Source organism: Hibiscus syriacus, unplaced genomic scaffold (assembly GCF_006381635.1).
Source record: "Hibiscus syriacus cultivar Baekdansim isolate YM2019G1 unplaced genomic scaffold, ASM638163v2 tig00111105_pilon, whole genome shotgun sequence".
Taxonomy (NCBI): Eukaryota; Viridiplantae; Streptophyta; class Magnoliopsida; order Malvales; family Malvaceae; genus Hibiscus; species Hibiscus syriacus.
Window position 1 is genome coordinate 4,737,268 of NW_024062987.1, and position 22,238 is coordinate 4,759,505.

Sequence of the window (22,238 nt, forward strand, 5' to 3'; positions counted from 1 at the left end):
TGGACGACCAATAATCTAAATGGATTAATTATTTGATCTAATAGATCAACTTAAACATTAATTTGTAATATACGGCATTTGTTACGGTATAAGACAAACTCGACACGTCCACGAGACTGAAGAAATTCGTTACGGAAGTTTCAAATCTAAATCTATTAAAAAGTAGTATCAGAATAAATTCATATATATATAGGCATGACATGATTATCTTACAACCTAATAAAAATCATAGATTGCACATTAGTATTTAGATTAACCTATTAAATCTTTTAGATTATTTACTTAATTTTAATCCATTTTTATTTTATATTCCCTTGATGCGAACATAATTTTTCTTTTGTGGTAAGAGAAAGAAATTTATTAATTTACATTATTTTGTAAGAGAAAAAAAATGAAAAAAGGTGTAAATTTTATAGTTCTATTTTTAGAATCAGATGTTTTATATATTTTTGTGTTCAATATATTTTTCTCTCGCCACAAAATTAAAATAATTTTATTTTTAATAATTCAAAAAACTGATTAAGTGTAAACATTGAATAAAAAATTCATGTTATGTACATTGTTTTTAAGTTTTACTATTTTTTGTCCCTCATGTTCCTAAAGTTTCTTCTTTACTAATTCAGATCGACTTAAGTCATATATTAGGCGAAAATTTTCTACATACATAAAGATTCGAATTTGAGTTTTACTTAAATAATATCAAATTACTTACCACTTAAACTGAGATTTACTTAAACAATATCAAATTATTTATCACTTTAACTGAATTAGGTGTACAATTTTATCTCTTTCGGAGTTTTTTTTTAATATAACATTTTTAATTATTTGATTAAAGGTGTCAGCAATAAATATGGCATTGATTGATTAAATGGGGTCAGCATAACGTGTAATATTGACTTGTACCCGAATTTCCTAGATCTAGAATTCAAGATCCACACAGGGAAGCAGGCAGGCTCATTCAAAAGTATTTAAAAGCCTTTTGAATGGTCGTCCCAAGGCCAAAACCAAAGGCAAACCTCCATATTTAATTGCCTCCACACCTCCATTCCCTCCTTCCCTTCCTTCTCATTTTTTTAAAAAAAAATTAATAACAATTCAGGTAAATTTCTTACTTTCCCTGCATTTTAATCTTCTCTTATGACTGGATCTGATTGGATCCGGTCTGATCTGTTTCTTCTTCTCTTTGTTTTCCGTCTTCAATGCCAATCCGACGCCATTTTGATCTGTGTATAATCCAGTTCTTTACAACGTTTTTCATTTCGTCTTCTTCATTCTGTACGTGGAATTCGGAATTCGAATCTGATTCCAATGTGCAACTGTGCATGTTTTGTGTTCCTCCGCATGGCATCAACTTGCTATACAGAAGATCCCTTTTTCGATGCCCTCGTGTTTTTCTTTATTCAGATCTCTTGTCTTGCCTTTCTTAATTTCGTATACCTTTTGTTTTCGTTTTTGATTTATGCAGGTTAAACGCTCTCCAGACCTAAGCTAGCTTTTGAATCATGGGAACAGTTGATATTGCGGACATGGTAATGGGGGGCGTTAAAATTTTATTATGTTGTTCGAACATCCTTTATCATGCATTTGCAGTTTTTTATCCAAATCAGCTTATTTTTGCATGTATATTCAGGATATCACTGCTAGATTGGCCGAAAAGAAGCCTAAAGTTGTTTTTGTTTTGGGTAAGAGACTTCTTCCCATGTATTTTGTCTTTTGGTAGTTTGACATTTACATTTTCATCTTGTTTGCAAATGCTTACTACTATTGGTGGGTTTTTTTTCCCATGTCATGTTTATTGATCAGGTGGCCCTGGCAGTGGAAAAGGTACCCAATGTGCAAATATAGTGGAACACTTCCATTACACTCATCTCAGTGCTGGAGATCTCCTCCGAGCAGAAATTAAGTCTGGTTCTGAAAATGGGTATGATATATGTGTCTGAACACTGAAAAGATTAGACATGCATTGTTTCTAGCTAATTCTATAGATTTTATTCATATTTTGTCTTTACACATGATTGAAATCTGGAATCAGCATCCATTTAGAAATAGAATACAAAACTTTTAGATATATTGACTCAAGAAGAAAAAAATCTTGTTTCTAATGATTGAATATCTATGTTATTGCTTGGTGTAGGCTGTTCCTGTAGAGATCTGTTCAAATTCTAAATGGGATATTTTCATTGAACATAATTGCTATTTTTACACTAAGCTCTTGAAATTAGACAAATAAATATTTTCAGATCTTTTTGAGTTTCTAATATTGGCCTTTCTCTTTCAATTACTGAATCTGATCTGCCTTTGTTGCATATTTATGTTTAAGGGTAGAAGTAGAGCTGATTCTCATGTGCTAATCTAGTTGTCTGTATTCTCTCTCAGTTGTTTGCATTTGAACCTTTTTGCATGCTGAGTATTAGTTATTCATTTGAACCATTTTCCATGCCACATTTTTCTGATCGATCTAAGGAATGTTCTCTTCTGATCTACAGAACCATGATTCAGAACATGATCAAAGAGGGAAAGATTGTTCCTTCTGAGGTCACAATTAAGCTTCTCCAAAAAGCAATGCTGGAAAGTGTTAATGACAAGTTCCTTATTGATGGTTTTCCTCGTAATGAGGAAAACCGTGCAGCATTTGAAGCTGTTGTAAGTCTATCACTCGGTTCTGATAATTTTTTTCTTTCGTTTTACGTGTCTGTGACCCTGTTTACCTTGTCTTCTCCGTATTCAGTTATGTATTTATCATGGCTAAAATTTGGTGGTTCTGCAGACAAAAATCAAGCCTGAATTTGTACTGGTTTTCAATTGCCCTGAAGAAGAGATGGAGAGGCGTCTTCTGAGTAGGAACCAGGTTATTCAATCTCTCTCTCTCTATAGGTTTATCCATATGATTTACGTTAGATTTCTTTGTTTCCTTTTCCTCTTGTGCCATTTTCTGTTGTTTACACTATTTGTTTACACTATTTGTCCATATCTCCATAATGAAGGGAAGAGAAGATGATAACATTGAAACAGTAAGAAAGCGATTCAAGGTGTTTCTCGAGTCCAGCCTTCCTGTCATTGAGTACTATAAGGCCAAGGGGAAAGTCCGAGAGGTAATAATCTTTCAGAAGCATTTGGTTATTTAGTGGATGATCGGCGTAGTTGCATCAACTTTAGAATTGTTGCTTTGACGTTTAGATTGATGCTGCAAAGCCCGTTGGGGAGGTGTTTGAGGCAGTTAAAGTCATCTTCACCCCAGAAGCTGAAAAGGTAAAAGAGACATGGTTTACCCTTTCTATGATCGAAAGCTAAAGTAAGAAAGCGGATAAGAATTTGAATCACCCTAACTACATTTATCTTGAGCCATTAACTAGATTTTGCATGATACACTCTTAAAGCACCAAAGTATCATTTGATCATCGGTTTAACATATATCTTCCCTCTCACGTTCCAATCACGATCGGTACACGTTGCATATGCAGGTTGCTGCCTAGGCAGACTTTGCAACTCTACCAGTGATAAATTAGCATATTCATTTGAGGTGACGTTTTTATCTGCAAATCATGCAGTTCTACAATTATAATCTTTTATCAAGCGATTTTTTTCGCAACTAACATAATTTTGTTCGGTGCAGGTTATATATATGTCACAGTCTGCCGCACATTACTGTATTCTTATAATTTGGAATGTTTTTGTATCAGATAGTATTTGGTTTTATAACTACTGAGAAGAGATGATGAAGTTCATTTATATTCTTCTTGTGTTTGTGAACAATAAATCTGAAAGTCTGTAGTTGTTTACATGATAATCTTATTCTTCGTGTAACCAAGTTGCCTTGCCTAATTTGTGGTATATAATTATTAGTCAGAGCTGCCAAACACCAGAAATTTTTACATGGTATTGTGATAGATTAAACCAACAGGTGACGCTTCAAGTAAAATTAAATTGCCTATTTAGTCTTGTTTTAAGTCCACATGGTGATCCGTACATTCATTTCCCTCAAGAAAAGTATAACGAACTTCTTTAACCCAATCCTCCTTAATAATCATCTCAGAGTCTCTTATCAAAATGTTCGTTGGCTGATCCTCTACTACGGCTTCGTTCAAGATATTGACCACTCATTTGACATCAAATTCTATGATCAAATATGAAATGTCTAATTCTTTTGTTAAGAGCTATCTTTGTGTCCCGATAACTTTGCTATGGGCTATTTGTTTCGATCCTCGTCCTCATAAGCTATTTGCCTAAATATATGTATGAGAATGCATGCAATCAGGGGTGGATGCATATTTTTCATAAGGGTCCATCATTTTTAGATTAGAATTCAATATAGTAAGGGAAGAAGAAAAAATAAAATAAAAATTTGCATACCCACGTCTATAAATTTCTGGATCCGCCAGTTGCACATTCATCATCACTATTATTTTTTAAATTGAATTTTTTATTGATTAAAAGAGTCGAATATAAGCGATATATCAAATAGAACACGGGAAGCGCAATTAGGAGTACGGTAGCTCGAATCCTTTTAATGTTGAGCATATGCTGTTTTCTAAGTAGTTGATATCTTTTGAACACTCTGTTCGGATACGGTAGCTCGAATCCTTTTACATTTGATGACTTCAGTTCAGCTCAATACATAAAGCTTTAGTTTTCCTTTCTTTTCCAATTAGATCTTTGGGATTGTCTCCAACATTAAACTTATGCTTTCATCTAAACTCGATCCCTGATACATACGAGTTATGTTATCCGGACTATTTAATGTGCTTGGAGTACAGTGTCTTTTGATGAGTGATTTATTTTGTTAGTATTTGTTGGTTAATTACTCGTTGTTGTCTCTTTGATATTGTTGATTTGGGTTGTTTTGATTCGTTTTCTATGGTACTTTAATATTCATAAAACAATGTTTTAAGAGTAAATTCCGCAGTTTTTTTTTTCTAGAATCGATGATGGATTAATAGGGATAACGCGATCCGAAGTGACAGTTTCTAAAAAATCTAATCGGTAACAATTTCTAAAGGCGATCCAGTCAGAATCATCTAGAAGGATGAATGAAAATTTCTTAGGATATTAGTTTGAATTTAAATTTAGGATATATCATTTGTTTATCTTTAGGATTTTATTATTTGAATATTTTTAAATTTTATCCTTAGTTATTTTCATTTTAGTTTTTTTAGGGATTTAGAAAGCTATAAATATCTATTAGGGTAAAGCTTGAAACATACATTGGATTAGCTTTATTCTTTGCTTTCTCATTTTATAAAGTTTTTCTTTTCTCTTTCATTTTAATTTTTAAGTTTTTATATTTTTTTCTATCATGCTCAGCTAATTTTCCAATAAGCCAAAGGTTTAAACAATGACTCAATTATGACGTGAGAATTGAAGAGCACCTAATATCTTTGAATATAATTCTCAATTTTTTCCAAACTTAGATTGACAATCGGTATTTCCATTAAAAATCAAAACACTTTCATTTCAAAAAGTTGACGTTGGTCTGCATGTTATTATGATGATTTAAAGTTGGGAGGAAGAATCGGCTTGTAGCAAGTTTGACTTCCTGAAAACACACTTAGTGACGGTATGCTAAGTAAAATTGAGATAGAATTTGATTCTCATTAAGACAACATAATCCGAGTTAGGCTTTTCCCAAACTTAAACTCTATTGGCGCTGTCAACAATAGTCGTGGTTAGTCCAAATAAAGATTGAATTCCAAATATTGATTTTGGAAAAATCCTCTATGATGATCAATTGAAATTGAGGCAAAACGAGACCTGAGGCTGTTGACTAAAATTGAATTTATTTTACATTTTACTTTCGTTAATTTTGTAGATTTACTTTTTCACAGTTATTTTATTTTTATTTTTTTGGGTAATTCAATTTTACTATCCAAGTAAGCAAAATTTGCTACAAAAAAAATATCGTTCACATAAACCTTATGTACAACCTACTTACAAAACAAAAGATTGGTTACTCTATACTCCAAGAATTACATAAAAAGTGTTAATACTATTAGACATATTAATATTTTTCCGTCTCATTTTGATTCCTACATATTCTTTGATGCAAAAGAAGAGGTCTTCGGCAGTTCTTGTACACCTGCGGAAAATTCTTCGGTTACGCTCCTCCCATAAAACATAGATTTTAGTACACCAAGCAAGCTTTAGAATAGTTGAAATAAGAGACTTGCCTTTCCAAGTATTACTTGCCCAAACGATCATGTCATCCCAGGAAGAAATAGATTTCTTTAATCCATTATGGAGTAAAATTGATTCCCATAGAGTAGCAGCCATGGAGCATTCAAAAAACAGGTGAGAATGAGTTTCCATCTTTGCATTGCAAAGAACACAGTCCCCTAAAGTGATAATCCCCATACTTTGAAGTCGATCCCGTGTTGGGAGACGATCAAGGAGAGCCATCCATGCTATTATACTATGTTTCGGAATATGATGCGGGAACCAAATCAAGGATTGCCATATGACTTTTTCCCCATTCATTCTAATTTCCTGCCAGATTTGTTTTATAGTCAGTGTGCAATTCATGATGAATGGAAAAGCTTCAGACCGTAGCTTTAAGATTCTGTTGAACCCTAGCTGAAATTGGGGCCTCCTTCGATGAGCCAAAAAATTCTCCTTTAAAATTAGAATAAAAAACCTTCCTACATCATAATCTCCAAAGTCCCTACTGATCGACTCTTTCTTCTCTATACTATGTTTCTAGCTTATTTATTCGAGAAAAAAATGCTATTTATCTGACAGCACATGGCGCTCGTCATCTTCACTTGTGTTAAACACGTATATGGGGATTAGTACGATGTACGAATCCTCTAATACCTAATTTGACATATATATGTATTCAACATACATTATGAGATCTCAATGTCAAATAATTGAGAGTTATGTTAGAACAAACATTGTCTTGTACTTACCTCATATTAATAAAATAAAAAAACATACATTATGAGTAAGGATAACATAGCATCATGTGCTTATGTTGACTATGAATTATTAAATTTTTAACTTGAAAGTGAGTTTCCCTCGTAGGAATGAAATTACTGAAAATGAGCAGGCTGGTATTCTATGTTTTATTCCCTGACCTGATTGGCTACAGTGTTGCTGATACGATCATGATGGAATCTACCTAACGATCTAACATAACCTTAACCTAAACCAAGCTACTTTAATTCAATTCCTCCAGGGTTGAAAGGATAGGGATTGAAAGCATCCCTCATTGTGATAAGGAATATTTTGTTGCCCGCCTGTTGTAAAAGCAGAGCAGGCATGGTGGAGTCGGACACTTCACTCTTCTCCTGCAGTATGCCAATCCCCGAGCAATGAACATAACTACAAATTCATACAATATGTACGTGTGTGGTGATATAGCAAATGGTTAAAGATAGTTTATTGTCAAGGCTCCATTAGCCAGATGTTGGGAACAGGAAAGGGCGGTTTTATGCTTTGGAATTATGTAGTGGCACCCTTCTCTCTCACGCTGTCACTTGTTAATTAAACAAGCTTTCATCTCTCTTCTTGAGGGCACTTCAATCTTCCAAGTCCTTTTGTTTTTTTATAACCGCATATCCAGGTGGGGAGATTAGCGAAATACTGATGCTATTAAATAGTAAAATACAAGACATGTATTAAATATCAGTAACACATGAGATCAAACATCAATTCAGTCGGAGTTAAGAAAGAGTTGAGAACAGAACTGTAAAACATATGAAAACAAGCTAAATTTACTCCTAAAGTTGTCAACCTCCCAGGCTATCCCGGTTGGTTCTCCGACCCACTAACAGGGGAGAAAAATACATTTATGAACCTTTGGCAGATTCATCTCCCGGTACATCATCCTCATCGTGGTAAATATTCTCTGCCATCTGCCATATTTGAAGGATGTTATCTTCCGCTACACTAGCAATAACCCAATCTTCACATGGGTTCCATGAAAAATCCGATATTTTACTGGTGTGACCACCATGAATGAAGAGCAACTCAGGTGGACCATCTTCGGCATCCTCTGGTGTCTGTTCTTCATCAATCCTGAATAAGATTCAAATAACATATTATCAATGTGAACGAGGTTTTAGAATGTAGATGCATCAAAAGAAGATTAGCTACGTGATCCAATCGATCTTTTTGAGCAAAAGTTGACATCAATGTATTGTCATACAAATCCTTTCCTTTTTATCACTTTTCTTAAAACTTAGAAAAGATCAACAGACTTGGAAAACCAAACATCACTTGGCAAAGAGTTACTCACCTGCTAAGATCCCAAACCATGAGCCTTCTACCAAGACAGCAGGATGCTAAGATTGTTTCATTTTTAGGATTCCACCCAACTTGGAAAACTTCTTCTCTGTTTCAAATCGTTACAAACTTTAACTTCATGACTAGTTATTTAAAACATCTTCAAGAGTTCCACAATAATAATCCCATTAAAGACGGTTGATCCATATATTCACCACTCAGACTAGCTTTATAGCTATATGTAATGTAGCCGACATTCATGAATACTAGCTTCAACATTTGGACATCTAGTTTTAAACATAATAATAATTTCATTACGTATCCAAAAAGAATAAATAGGAATATTTCATGAATCCACAAAAGTAATTAGGGGTGTTCACTGTTATGTTAAAATCGAACCGACCGAACCGAAATTTCGGTCTGTTAAAAGTTAATGGTTTTTTTAAAATTTCGGTTTTGGTTAATTCAGTTCAAAATCAATTAATTAACCGAAATTATTAAATATTTAATATATTATATATATTATTTAGCTTTAGGGGTGTTTGAACTCTGTTTTTACCGAATTAACCGAGCTTAGTTCAATTCGGTTAAATTTTTTAGAAAAAATTTGGTTCGGTTAACCATTAACACGGAAAAAAATTCGGTTACTGGAATTTGGGTAATTCGGTTCAGTTGGTTAACCGAATTACCTGTTTAAACACTCCTAAGAGTGCGTTTGGTTTACGGAATGTAAGATTACCACTGGTAATAAAAGATTACCAGGGAATAAAATTACTGAGAATATTGTATTTTGTGTTTGGTTGGTTTAACAGGAATGTAAGATTATCGTATTTGGTTAAAGGAATAAAAAATTATTGGAACGTATATTTGACCAAATTGTCTTTATATTATATATTTGTTGTTTTAACAAGTTAAATTCTACTATAATATTACTATAATTAATTTATATATTTTCTTTAAAAAAATTAAATTCATAAAATTTATATAATTTAATAAGTTTAATGAAATGACAAAATTTTATTTTAACCCCTGAACTTAATATAAAATTTTAATTATAGATTTTTTTTTGTAAATCTAAAATAGTTTAAGGATAAATTTAAGGGCATTTTAATCCAAAACGCCGGTAATCCAACAATACCTAAGGGAAAGGGATAATCACATTCCCAATAATATACCCAAAAAATCCAATGTTGGTAATAAAAGATTATCGAGAATGGGATTACCGGCCAATCAAACGGGGAATGAGAATTCCATTCTCCCTATAATACAACATTCCTTTAACCAAACGGGGCCTAAAAGTAATCAAAGTATGCCTCAAGAAGAATTTCTTACTTGTGGCTATCAAAGGTGTGGAGTGCAGTACTGATCTTGCGAAGATCAAATAACTTAACCGTTTTATCAGTAGAACCAGTTGCCACAACCCACTCATTGAAGGGATTGAAAGCTAAGCAATTAACCTGATGACATGAAAATAACAACATCAAACAAAAGAGTGTGCCAAACTTGCAATTTAGTATTGAAATTGTCAACTTACAAGCATTTCCAATCAGAGCAGACATAAACTAAAGTTCGACTCTATTCATCAGAGTATTATGCCTAAAGATTCAGCACAAAAATTGAAGGCACGGAAAAATGATAGTAAACTAAGAGATATAAATGAAACAAGAAAATACTATTTTAGTCCAATCCATATGTTGTTTTGGTCACTTTCCATCTCTTCATTGAGTGAGTTTCCTAAATCCCAAGTAATATTCAGCCTAACTAAGATAGAAATAAATGAAATCAGCGAATTCTCCCACTCGTTTATCAGAAGAGCTTGATATTTTTTGTCATAAATACACAAATTAAGGCATAGGATAAAACAAATGAGAAAATCGATTGATAAGCACCTCACTCTGATGAGCAACTACGGACTGGATGGGTTTGGTGACTGATGGGGTTCGCAGGTCCCAGATAAGCAGGTATTGGTCATCCCCAACGGAACCAAACAAATACTCGTGCCTGAGATGCCAAGCAACATCTTCGACAACACCCTCGTGAACCTTGAAGATCTGAATAGCATCGAGAGCCTTGTTCTTGGGAGTGGCATTGATATCCCATAGACAAATCTGAGCATCATCCGAGCCACTAAGCAAATGGCCTTGCTTGAACTTACTCCAAGACAGCCCATACCCCTCCGTGCTGTGACCCCTAAGCCTCAAATCGGGACTGCAAGCACCATCCAAAGGCGGCTTCGAAGGATGCTTACTGTAATCAAATACAAAAACCTCAGCGCTGACCGTCTTAGTGGCTATAATGAAAGGATTCTGCGGCATATAACGAGCCCTATTGACCTCCCCCTCGTGATTAATCTGCTGAATAATCTGGACCTTGCCGCTGGCGCATCCAAAACCGCCTAGGTCAGACCGGTCGTGGTCGTATTGGCGAGCATCGTTCTCCGAATCCTGGAGGGGAAGCTGGACCTGAGCCAGCATGAGGTAATTGGGCTCGTTCTCGGAGGTGTGAGTTCCCAGGATCATCTTCTGAACGGAATAATCCTTGCCGGGAGGCTCGTCGCGGTCGGGGAGCCATTCGACGGTGAGAGAGGGCCACTCGAGGGCGTGGGTAATGACGAGATCGTAGAGGAAAGGAGTGTTCTTTTTCCAAATTTTGTACTCTTCGTTGATCAGCCTCTCCTCGATCTCGCCACGCATCTCCTCTTCGTCTTTCCCCATCTCTCAATTTTTGGAATTGCTGTTTGCTGGTTTTAGATTTAGGGGTTTTAATTTTTATTTCCCCCCTTCTTTTTATCTTCCTTTTCCCAGTTCCCGCAAAGGGTTAGTCTGGGGACCCAAATCTTACTACAAAGGTCTCCAATGGAGCGAATGGATTTCACTTATCCAGACCCTAAACCGGCAGGCAGTGGAACTGCTTTATATAGGGATGGCAATAGGCGGGTCGATTTTCCTTGCGTCAACCCAATTCGTTCTCTCTTTCAACCCAGTTTTATTTAAAATTTAAATATTTGAATTTGTTTTCAACTCGAATTTAATTTATCTTGAATGTTAAATAATATTCTTTACTATAATAATTAATTAATATAATATTAAAAATACATATATAAAAGTAAAAAATGCTAATTAGAAAACTACGTAAAAAGTTATCAATAGGGCTTTTGGCAAGAACTGACAGAGTAGAAGATAACAGCTTTCGGCAATATCTATTAGGGCCGTCTTTGAGAAGCCCACAAATGTGTGGGGAGCTTTTTCGGTTTAATTTTTTTTCCAATAGACCCCTAAGGGTCCAATGGAAAAACTCAATTCCAGTGTTTCTTCCAATATTACCCTCAAGGCCACGGTATCAGGGGCAAAATATCCTTCCTTCATAAAGTCTTATTAGTTCGTATTTGTCAAATTTTTTATTTACAGTGATATATATAATATATGAATAATGGATGTTCATATCTTGCTTAACCCATGATTTTGATTTATAAATTGCGGGAAGGCTGTGTTTATTGATCAATATAAATTTTATTTAAATACTCCTTAAAATTACAATATGAATACAGTAAATAAAATGTACGGGCAGGTGGGTGCCGAAGATAATGAAATTGATCAAAGCAATGAAGTTTACTTAATTTGTAAGATTAACACTCAAATGCTTAGCTCGACATGGACAAAAGAGAAATGCCATCCCAATCAGATGGCATCTATATCTCCTCCTAGTTTCATCGCAGAACCCACTTGAGCTTATTTATTTACTCACTGTATAAAATCTTATACTCTAAGCTCTGCTTCGGATGCCTGCAAGTTCTTGTTGTTACTATCATCTTCCCCACTACTCCGTCCATCGAACTTCATGTACCTATACCACTTGGCACACATGATGTAGATCACGAGGTCGGCGGTCGTCAAAGCGGCTAACAGGAAAAAGAAGAGGTCCAGATGACCTTTGTTGAGGTTTCCTGGGATCCATCCAGGCATGTTGTCTCTTGTGGATATTTTCATCACCATCGTCACAAGCAAACTACTCACGTAATTTCCCAGTGATATCGATGTCATACACAGTGCACTGCCGAAGCTCTTCAAACCATCCGGTGCCTGCGCGTTGAAGAACTCTAATTGGCCGACGTACATGAACACCTCCGAGGCTCCTATAAGCATGTACTGAGGGATTTGCCAGAATATGCTCAAAGAGCTCGCGTGGTCGCAGTTCGGGCAATCTTTGTTTACGTATTTTAATCGGAAAACCTCCACGACTCCAGCTGCTACCATTGCTAGTACAGCTATAACGAGCCCGATCCCCATTCTTTGAAGCTCGGTGAGTCCCTTCGGGTCCGTCTTTATTTTCGCGACAATGGGGTCTAGAATTCGCCTGTAAATGAATATGAATGTCGCCACGCTGAGTATGTCGAAGCTCGAAATGCTGGCTGCCGGGATGTCGAAGTTTGAAATCTTGGTATTCATGGCGTCTCCTTGTTCGACAAAGAGCGACGCCATTTGAGTGAAGACCACAGAGTAAAGGATGGTGCACAGCCAAATCGGGAGTAGTCTAAGTATGCACTTTACTTCCTCAACTTGTGTTATTGTGCAGAGACGCCATGGATTGCGACCCTCGACGTTTTTCTCTTTGTTTGCATAATCCTTGGGTGTCATGATTGCTGCTCTATCCAAAAACCTGAAACCTTCTGTGTGGAGTATCCTTCTGTCACCATTAATGGCGGATTCATTCTTGTCCATTTCAAACAAATGATCTTCCCCGAGAGTAATCTGAGCCTTCCATTTCCTCGTCGCAGCAACCACAACTTGGCAAAACCTTGAGAGAGGGTTTCCCTTGGGCTTGAAATGCCTATACCTGGGTGTCCCGATCAGAAACAAGACCAATGCCAAAAACGCAGAACCGGCAGACGCCCAGAATCCGAGTGTCCACATGCCTTGATCCTCGAAATAGCCCAGTACGGTGTTGGAAAAGAGTGAGCCGAGGTTCAAAGCCAAATAGAAGAAACTAAAGAAGGCGATCTTCGAGTGACCTTCTTTAGGGTCTTCCTCGTCGAACTGATCGGCTCCAAAGGTGGCGATGGTAGGCTGGTAACCACCATTCCCGAGAGCCACGAGGTATATAGCAAGGTAGAAGAAAATTATGTGGAAAGTGGAGTGAGATCCACATGGAGTTTCTTCATCACCGCACCCACTGGGCTTCAGTAGGAATGCAGAGGATGAAACCGATAACAACACCAAACCCTGTATCATAATCAACAAACTTGCATTGATATCGATTGAAAACAAAGTTTCCATGAGAAAGAAGATGATCTTGTTTGTAACTTACAACAACGAAGATGGCTTGGAAAATGGCACAAGTTTTGTACCTTCCCCAGTAAGAGTCACTGAGGAAGGCTCCGAGCAAAGAGAAAATGTAGACGGTTCCGGTCCATTTGCTGACGTTGTTTGCAGCATCTGCGTTGTCTTGGCCTAGCACCCTGGTTAAGAATAACACCAGGTTGACCCCGACTCCAAAGAATGCCAGTGTTGCCAGCCCTTGATTAACTGATTAAACATCGTATAGTTTGAATTAATTGAAAGAATCATATATGTTTTTTAAAAAAAGAATCTTGGATAAACTTGCACAAAGTAACCCAAGTTGCAAATTGGAGGGGGGAAAAAGGTCAACATTAATTAACTTTTGCTCAGAAAAAGTGGTAACACCACACAAGAAACAAGTGCAACTTTCTTGTTCAATTTTACTTTGTTCACTACACAAAACGAAAACATTCTGCATTCTAACATAAGAAACCTGAGTTCGAGTTTAGCTTAATTAATTTATACAATAATTTACCTTTTTAAGAAAAAAAATATTGGACAATAATTTCGCTTAATTATTATTCTTTGGTGAAAATATACAGAAGTCCCCATATTTCATAAAAAAATTAATATTTAATTATTATAATTTAAAACTCGGTTTTGAATTTCTTAGTTAAAAATCATAGTTCAATTATTAATATCATTTGTATCTTCTAAATGTTTTTCAACTTAAAAATGTAAACGGTTGAACCATAATTTGTAAATCGAAAAATATAAGAATTTATTATAGCTTTTTAAGTATATGACCAAATCTCGAACTATATCAAAGTATACGGACCAGTAGTACATTTTAACCTTATTATTATCATCTATGCGACTATTTTACGTGTAAGTACAAAATATGTACAATTTGTGAACGCTAATTAATGTCTAATGAATCTAGTTTGATAAATGAAAACAATGTAATTAAGGTTCCGTTTCTTTCACTTAAAATAATTTTTGGAAAATGTTTTCCGTAAAATATATTACATTTTCTGAAAGAAAAAAAAGTTTTACGATGGTTGGAAGAGGTTATATAAATCGATTTCCACTGGTTAACTTTTTTAAAATTATTTATTATAAATATTAAATATAATAAAAATATTATTTTTCATAAAATTATTATTATTTTTTAAAATATTATAAAATTTATTTATTATTAATAAAATATTATTTTTATAATTTTATTAATAAAATTTTAATATTAGTATATTTTATTGAAATACAAATTTTATAAATTATATTGATTAATTATTAAAATAAAAGTATTATATTATATTTAAAAAGTATTAATTAATATATTTTAAATATATTTATTAAAATATTATTAGATTATTTTATTAAGATTAAATACATAAATAATATTATTCATTATTAATAATTTAATGATATATTATTAAAATGTAATATAATATTTATTAAAAATATAATATTATATTATTATAAATATTAATAAATGTATTTTAAATATTTTAATAATTAATATTTTGATAAAATGATATTAAATTTATAAAATAAAATTATTTTGGATATTTATTCTTTGAGTTGAAAAGTTTAGAAAATGACTTGTGTAAAATCAGACTGTAAGTCATTTTTCATAAAACACAAAGGAAATTTTATTGATCAAAAAAATATTTTACGTTGACCAATCAGTTTTCCGTCAACCAAACACTAAAAAATAAGGAAAAATATTTTCCCGAAAATATTTTAAGTTAAGCAAACATACCTTAAGTGATTTAATTAGAATTATGGAATTTCAAAAGGAAAAAAAATATAATTGAGTACGGAGATATATATACCAAGTAGTAGGATTCCGGCAACCCAACTTCCAGTTTTGCTTCCAATAGCAGGTTTACCATGTCGGTCCACAGCTCCGTCTAAGGTGTAAACCTCTTCCTTCTTTGTGTTCCCTTTTTCATCACTCACCTGATCATATCATACACAGGTTCAGCTTAATTAACTCTATTTCAAATTTTAAGAATATTATTATAAAAATAAAACCACTGTTGGGGAAAATAACACAAAATCTCGTGAAAATATTACATTTAACAGTTAACAGCTTCACCAGTGTTCTCAGAGCATTACTGTACAAGTAGTAGACTATCCATTTCATGCTATGACATTATCAGAAGAAGCTGGAGCTCTCACGTGAAATGGGTTAATGTTAATAAAAGCTCGTCTGGTTCTACATTAACGTGAACTTTCTTTTCAAAAAATAATAATAGAAATATAAAATCACCAACCTCTTTGCAAATACTATTTAGACAAGCCATTGATAAGTTTGCAAGCTCACAAGATGAAAATGGTGAAGAAGAAGAGAATAAGGGGGAAGTGTGTGTGTGTGATTGTGTGTGTTTTTTTATTTTTTGCAGGGAGCAGAAGGGAGAAAGTGTTTGAAGCAGTGGGTGTTGCAGGCTTGGATCGCAGGGTATATATAGAGGATATCTGCATTTAATGGACGGCTCAAATTTCATGGGGTGAACAACATGGATGGCCCACGTGTATATGGGGAAAATGGCAAAAGAGTTGAGCCATGAAAAAGGAAAGCTGAAAGCGTAAGAAGCAACGAGGGCTTGATAAGTTGAAAGAAGATCTTATATCCAATGAGGAAAAAATGAGTACGATCCCATTTAAAAATATTTACATTTGATTTAATTCTTTTTTAAGAAAAACTTTAACTTAATTTGAATTTGAATAATTATATATGTAAAATATAGTAGTGGGTATTATCAATAAACAAAGTAAAAGAGCCTCGGCAAAATTGTAAAAGTCAAAAAGAGGCGTCATAGTGTTGGATACAGAGGATGAGGTTCGATGAGGTTCAGCATCCAACAAAGACCAGAAAGGCGTCAGCCATTCACGAATATAGTGCCGAAGGGACTTAGCTGTCATGACGTTGACGTGTTAGAAACATGGAGTTTCGCACTTCCCATGAATCATATACTGTCTGTAGGGACACTGTGATGGCTTACGATGGTGTTTGCGGACTCATCAGTCAATGAACCACCAAACAAATCATTAGTTGGGTTCAACTTCTTTTCCTCTCAGACAATTGGCAGCAGCCCTTCGTTCAAGTTCGCGGCCAGATTATCTGGGAAATTATTGAGCAAAGGCAAAGCCACATTAGTTGGGAATTTGGACCAATATTAACATTCTAAACCTATATAAAATTATATTGGCTTAATATCAAAATATGTGTCCAAATTATCTATTTTTCCAAATAGGTGTCTAAACTATTTTTTAACTTATCCGGTGCCTAATATTATAAACATTACCCATTTAGATGTTCGGACCGTCAACGGTGTTAATTTCTCCGTTAAGTAACACGTGTCACAACTTGATAATTTTAAAAAATTTATTTAAAAATTATATATATATATATATATATAAGAAAACATAAAACTTTGAAAACTTTCATTTCAACCCCTAAACTTACATCGACCACCACCTTTTGCTGTCGATGAAGCTCCACCTGACCTCCTCTCTCCCCAGCGACCGAAACCCCCCATGAAATGGTTCGATCGATGGTTGATCTATGACGAATCAATGTTTTATATCACGCGAACCCTAAGATGAAAATCTCGATTCCACATGATTCTGACAACTAATTGACGGAAACTACGACAACGTATGAGTAGGAGAATAGTAGGGACTATGTCGGTGGTGGTGGTCGTGGCGAGAAAGGGCGGCGACGACAGATTAAGGTTAGGATTTAGAATTTTGAGGGTGTTTTATAATATAAGAAAAGTTAGTTTTTTTAGGTAAATATCATAATATTTTTAATATTTTCTAAAAAATCAAAATCAAAAATCACCATATTGTGATAGACTTCACTTAAAGGGAAAATTAACGTCGTAGACAGCCTCGACACCTAAATAGGTAACATTTGTAATAATATTCATCCTCAATTTTTGCAAGAAAACTGGAAACTCCTCAAAACACAGCTGAGCTACTGTTCAAGGCAGATTCACACTAAAGATGTTAATAATAATCAACAATTGTTTCTGGTGCAGGCTGAACTGGCGGAGGCATTGTTGTTATTTAATAGTTTCTGCCTAATAGAGGAGATGACGCATGTAACTAACCTATATACCAGTATCTCCGATTTATATTATTACACAATCTTTCTTTGATCAAGACGTAATATGTCAATTTCGTATCAACTTAATTTAAATAATAATTAGTTTCATTATAAAACCATTTGTATGTTATTTTTATATAATATTTAACTAAAATAATTTAAAATCGTTATTTAAGAATCAAATACAAAATCCAAATATTTTATTATTTCACATGTGATTATTTATTGAATTAATTATTATAAATATATATTTTCAGTTAAGATGTTTCGTTCCCCTAGGCCTAGCTAATTGCTGATGTTAATTTTAAAATAAAGGAAAGGAATTATAAAAACCTACCTAATTAATGATTTTAGTTTCGAATTACATAATGTTGAAATTCCAAAGTCCAAATTGACTGCACAATTTCACCGAAAGTGCAAATAATTAAATGCACCAAAAATGGGTTGTTTTTTGTTTATTTTTTGACAATGGTAAAAGCTCAATTTTAGTTATTTTACTTTAGGATATTTATAAATTAGTCCTTAAAGCTTCAACTATAAATACCCTAGCTCATTTAGCTTCAAAATCATCCCAAAGCATTCTAACTTTCTTCCAATACTAGAGAGAATTTAGAGAGTTTCTTGAGAGTTGTTTTCTCCTTTTTATCAAGAGAGAATTATCATTGTTTTCTCCTTGGTAGAAAGAGAGAGGTTGTAATTCCTATTTTTCTCGTAGTGAAATTCTTCTACTGTTGCCCGTGGTTTTTACCCTATTTTATTTAGGGGTTTTCATTTAAATTTTATATCTTCTTTATCTTCATTTTTATTTTCTCAAATTATCAGTTGCATTTTTGATCTATCCGATAGTCGTCTTCCGCAACAATTGGTATCAGAGCTAGATTAGAGTGTGTAATATCTGCTTATTGTCTTTGTGGTTGCCACCAAAAGGTGGATCCTCCAACATAAGAAAGTAAGAAGTTATTACCCATTCTTTGAAGGTTCCAGAGAATTATTCACGATAGTGAAATAGTGAGAGCTATCCGTAAACGAAGCAATGGCAATGAAATTTGATATTGAAAAGTTCAATGGGAGAAATTTCTCATTGTGGAAATTGAAGATGAAGGCCATCCTGAGGAAAGACGGTTGTCTAGCAACTATCAGCGAAAGGCCAGTAGATTTCACAGACGACAACAAATGGATCGAAATGGACGGAAATGCTATAGAAAACTTTCATCTAGCATTAGCAGATGAAGTATTGTCAAGTATCGAGGAGAAGAAGACAGCTAAGGAGTTATGGGATCATCTCACCAAACTGTACGAGGCCACATCGTTGCACAATAAAATTTTCCTTAAGAGAAAATTGTACACTCTCCGTATGCCAGAATCTACTTCAGTGACGGAGCACTTAAATACACTGAACACTTTATTTTCTCAGCTTACATCCTTAAGCTGTAAAATAGGAGAACAAGAACGTGCTGAACTTCTACTTCAAAGTCTATCGGATTCATATGATCAACTCATCATCAACTTGACAAATAGTAATGTCACCAGTCTAGTCTTCGATAACGTTGCAGCTGCTATTCTACAAGAAGAAAATCGGCGCAAGAACAAGGAAGACAGACAAGTAAATCTGCAACAAGCAGAAGCGTTGACAACGATGACAACGATGAGAGGGAGATCAACAGAACGTGGCCAAAGCATCAGTCACAAACATGGTAGATCAAAGTTGAGAAGCAAGAAGAATTTAAAGTGTTACAACTGTGGAAAGAAGGGTCACTTGAAGAAGGATTGTTGGAGTCTAAATAAAAACTCCAATCCACAAGGCAATACCGCAAACACTTCAGATGATGGAGATGCTCTATGTTGTGAAGCGTCAACCACCGTGGAAGGAAGAAAACGATTTTCAGATATATGGCTCATTGATTTGGGAGCAACATATCACATGACCTCAAGAAGAGAATGGTTCAATCATTATGAACCTGTCTCAGGAGGATCTGTGTATAGTTGCAATGATCATGCCTTAGAGATCGTTGGCGTGGGAACCATCAAATTGAAGATGTATGATGGAACAATTAAAGTTGTTCGAGATGTGCGACACGTGAAAGGTCTGAAGAAAAATTTATTATCCTACGGATTGTTGGATAATAATGCTAGCAAGATTGAAACACGAAAAGGAATCATGAAGGTATTCCGTGGAGCGCTTGTGGTGCTGAAAGATGAAAAGATAGCTGCAAACTTGTACATACTGAAGGGAGAGACATTGCTAGCAGCAGAAGCCTTTGTTGCCTCATGTAGTTCAGATTCTGCAATGCTATGGCATAAGAAACTTGGACACATGTCAGAACAGGGAATGAAAGTCATTGTGGAGCAAAAGCTACTTCCAAGCTTAACAAAGGTATCACTTACTTTGTGTGAGCATTTCATAACAAGTAAGCAGCACCGGTTGAAATTCAACACCTCAAATTCTAGAGGCAAAAGTGTTCTAGAATTGGTTCACTCTGACGTATGGCAAGCACCAGTAACGTCCCTAGGTGGAGCAAAATACTTTGTCTCATTTATTGATGACTACTCCAGGAGATGTTGGGTGCACCCTATTAAGAAGAAGTCAGATGTGTTTTCAACTTTCAAAAACTTCAAAGCGCGGGTGGAACTTGATTCTGGAAATAAGATCAAGTGTTTCAGAACAGATAATGGAGGAGAATACACAAGCGAAGAATTTGATGACTTTTGCAAGAAAGAAGGCATCAAAAGACGGTTCACAATGGCGAACACTCCTCAACAAAATGGAGTGGCAGAGCGGATGAACAAAACCTTGTTAGAAAGAACAAGAGCAATGTTGAGGGATGCAGGCCTAGAAAAATCATTCTGGACAGAAGCAGTCAATACCGCCTATTATTTGGTGAATCGAGCTCCATCAACTGCAATAGAACTGATGACACCAATGGAGATGTGGACTGGTAAACCAGCTGATTATTCAAACCTCCATATATTTGGAAGTATTGTGTACGTGATGTACAACTCCCAATAAATCTCAAAGCTGGATCCAAAATCCAGGAAATGCAAATTCTTAGGGTATGCTGATGGAGTAAAGGGGTATTGCTTGTGGGATCCCACTGCCCGTAAAGTGATCATCAGCAGGAATGTTATCTTTGTAGAAGATAAACTACAAAGAAAAGAAGACGATGATAGTGCTGAAAAGTCAGAGACTACACAGATACATGAGGAAAAAGAGTTTGAACAAGGAGATTCTTCTGAAGCAGAACCAGCACATGATGAACAAGAACCAGTGAGTTCTGAAGCTCCAACAACTCGTCAATCAGATCGTGTGAGAAGATGTCCCAATTGGCACTCAGATTATGTTATAGAAGGTAATATTGCATACTGCCTTTTAACAGAGGACGATGAGCCATCAACATACCAGGAGGCAATAAACAACTCAGATGCTTCACTGTGGATGATGGCGATGCAAGAGGAAATTGAAGCCATTCATAAAAATAATACATGGGACCTTGTGCCACTACCACAAGGAAGGAAACCAATCGGTAACAAATGGTCTTCAAAATCAAACGAAATGGTGACGATCAAGTTGAGAGGTATCGTGCAAGACTGGTGGTCAAAGGATATGCTCAAAAAGAAGGTATTGATTTCAATGAAATTTTTTCTCCTATGGTTTGACTAACAACAGTTCGAGTAGTCTTGGCAATGTGTGCTACATTGAATTTACATCTAGAGCAGCTAGATGTTAAAACAACTTTTCTTCATGGAAATCTTGAAGAAGAGATTTACATGCTTCAGCCTGAAGGTTTTGAAGAAGAAGAAAATAAGAACTTGGTTTGCAGGTTGAACAAATCTCTGTACGGTCTAAAGCAGGCGCCGAGGTGTTGGTATAAGAGATTTGATTCCTTCATTATGTGCCTTGGATACAACAGACTTAATGCAGACCCTTGTGCTTATTTCAAGAGGTCTGGTGATAATGATTTTGTTATATTGATGTTGTATATGGATGACATGTTGGTTGCAGGACCCAACAAAGATCATATTGAAGAATTGAAGGCACAACTGGCTAGGGAATTTGAAATGAAGGACTTGGGATCAGCAAACAAGATTCTAGGGATACAAATTCACCGAGACATAAGTAATAGGAAGATTTGGCTTTCACAAAAGAATTACTTGAAGAAGATCTTGTCACGATTCAGCATGCAAGATTGTAAGCCAATTTCTACCCCTCTTTCTATTAACTTCAAATTATCCTCTAGTATGAGTCCTAGCAGTGAAGAAGAGAGGATGGAGATGTCTCGAGTGCCGTATGCATCAGCAGTGGGAAGTTTAATGTTCGCTATGATATGCACAAGACCAGACATTGCACAAGCAGTGGGAGTGGTTAGTCGATACATGGCGAATCCAGGAAAAGAGCATTGGAATACAGTAAAGAGGATCCTGAGATACATCAAAGGGACCTCAAATGTTGCATTATATTACGGAGGATCAAACTTACTAATCAATGGGTATGTAGATTCTGACTATGCAGGGGATTTGGATAAAAGCAAATCTACAACAGGATACGTGTTCAAAGTTGCTGATGGAGCTGTAAGCTGGGTTTCTAAGTTGCAGTCAGTTGTGGCTACATCCACAACAGAAGCAGA

The 22,238-nt window shown here is 35.2% G+C and overlaps 3 protein-coding genes across 4 annotated transcripts; 1 reads left to right on the forward strand and 2 right to left on the reverse strand.

The window, feature by feature from the left end:
• The first annotated feature begins 995 nt into the window (after positions 1-995).
• On the forward strand, positions 996-3,779 carry LOC120154132 (UMP-CMP kinase 3-like). 2 transcript variants are annotated; one of them, XM_039165951.1, is made up of 10 exons: positions 996-1,099; positions 1,466-1,529; positions 1,631-1,682; positions 1,804-1,921; positions 2,487-2,643; positions 2,768-2,848; positions 2,985-3,092; positions 3,178-3,249; positions 3,462-3,522; positions 3,618-3,779. In XM_039165951.1, exons 2-9 carry the CDS (start codon positions 1,503-1,505, stop codon positions 3,471-3,473), a joined length of 627 nt encoding a protein of 208 aa, XP_039021882.1. In that variant the 5' UTR covers positions 996-1,099; positions 1,466-1,502; the 3' UTR covers positions 3,474-3,522; positions 3,618-3,779. The 2 variants fall into 2 exon arrangements, with proteins under 2 accessions (XP_039021882.1, XP_039021883.1); XM_039165952.1 differs by lacking the exon at positions 996-1,099 and adding an exon at positions 1,151-1,229 and having other exon boundaries at positions 1,465-1,529.
• A 3,819-nt stretch (positions 3,780-7,598) lies between these two features.
• Positions 7,599-11,111, reverse strand: LOC120154130 (WD-40 repeat-containing protein MSI1). Its single transcript, XM_039165949.1, has 4 exons — positions 10,110-11,111; positions 9,553-9,677; positions 8,234-8,329; positions 7,599-8,013 (listed from the first exon to the last, which is right to left on the reverse strand). Exons 1-4 carry the CDS (start codon positions 10,932-10,934, stop codon positions 7,785-7,787), a joined length of 1,275 nt encoding a protein of 424 aa, XP_039021880.1. The 5' UTR covers positions 10,935-11,111; the 3' UTR covers positions 7,599-7,784.
• Positions 11,112-11,769: 658 nt separating this feature from the next.
• Positions 11,770-15,885, reverse strand: LOC120154129 (protein NRT1/ PTR FAMILY 7.2-like). Its single transcript, XM_039165948.1, has 4 exons — positions 15,779-15,885; positions 15,335-15,461; positions 13,525-13,742; positions 11,770-13,439 (listed from the first exon to the last, which is right to left on the reverse strand). Exons 1-4 carry the CDS (start codon positions 15,806-15,808, stop codon positions 11,976-11,978), a joined length of 1,839 nt encoding a protein of 612 aa, XP_039021879.1. The 5' UTR covers positions 15,809-15,885; the 3' UTR covers positions 11,770-11,975.
• Positions 15,886-22,238: the final 6,353 nt, after the last annotated feature.

Coding starts and splice junctions, on each gene's coding strand:
- LOC120154132 (XM_039165951.1), top strand. CDS start 1,503: ATGGGAACAGTTGATATTGCGGACATG. Junction 1,683..1,803: donor TAAAGTTGTTTTTGTTTTGG/GTAAGAGACTTC, acceptor TTTATTGATCAG/GTGGCCCTGGCAGTGGAAAA. Junction 1,922..2,486: donor AAGTCTGGTTCTGAAAATGG/GTATGATATATG, acceptor TCTGATCTACAG/AACCATGATTCAGAACATGA.
- LOC120154130 (XM_039165949.1), bottom strand. CDS start 10,934: ATGGGGAAAGACGAAGAGGAGATGCGTGGCGAGATCGAGGAGAGGCTG. Junction 9,678..10,109: donor TAGTTGCTCATCAGAGTGAG/GTGCTTATCAAT, acceptor TCATGTCATCAG/GTTAATTGCTTAGCTTTCAA. Junction 8,014..8,233: donor ATGGTTTGGGATCTTAGCAG/GTGAGTAACTCT, acceptor AATCTTATTCAG/GATTGATGAAGAACAGACAC.
- LOC120154129 (XM_039165948.1), bottom strand. CDS start 15,808: ATGGCTTGTCTAAATAGTATTTGCAAAGAG. Junction 13,743..15,334: donor TGCCGGAATCCTACTACTTG/GTATATATATCT, acceptor ATGTTTAATCAG/TTAATCAAGGGCTGGCAACA. Junction 13,440..13,524: donor TCCAAGCCATCTTCGTTGTT/GTAAGTTACAAA, acceptor ATTATGATACAG/GGTTTGGTGTTGTTATCGGT.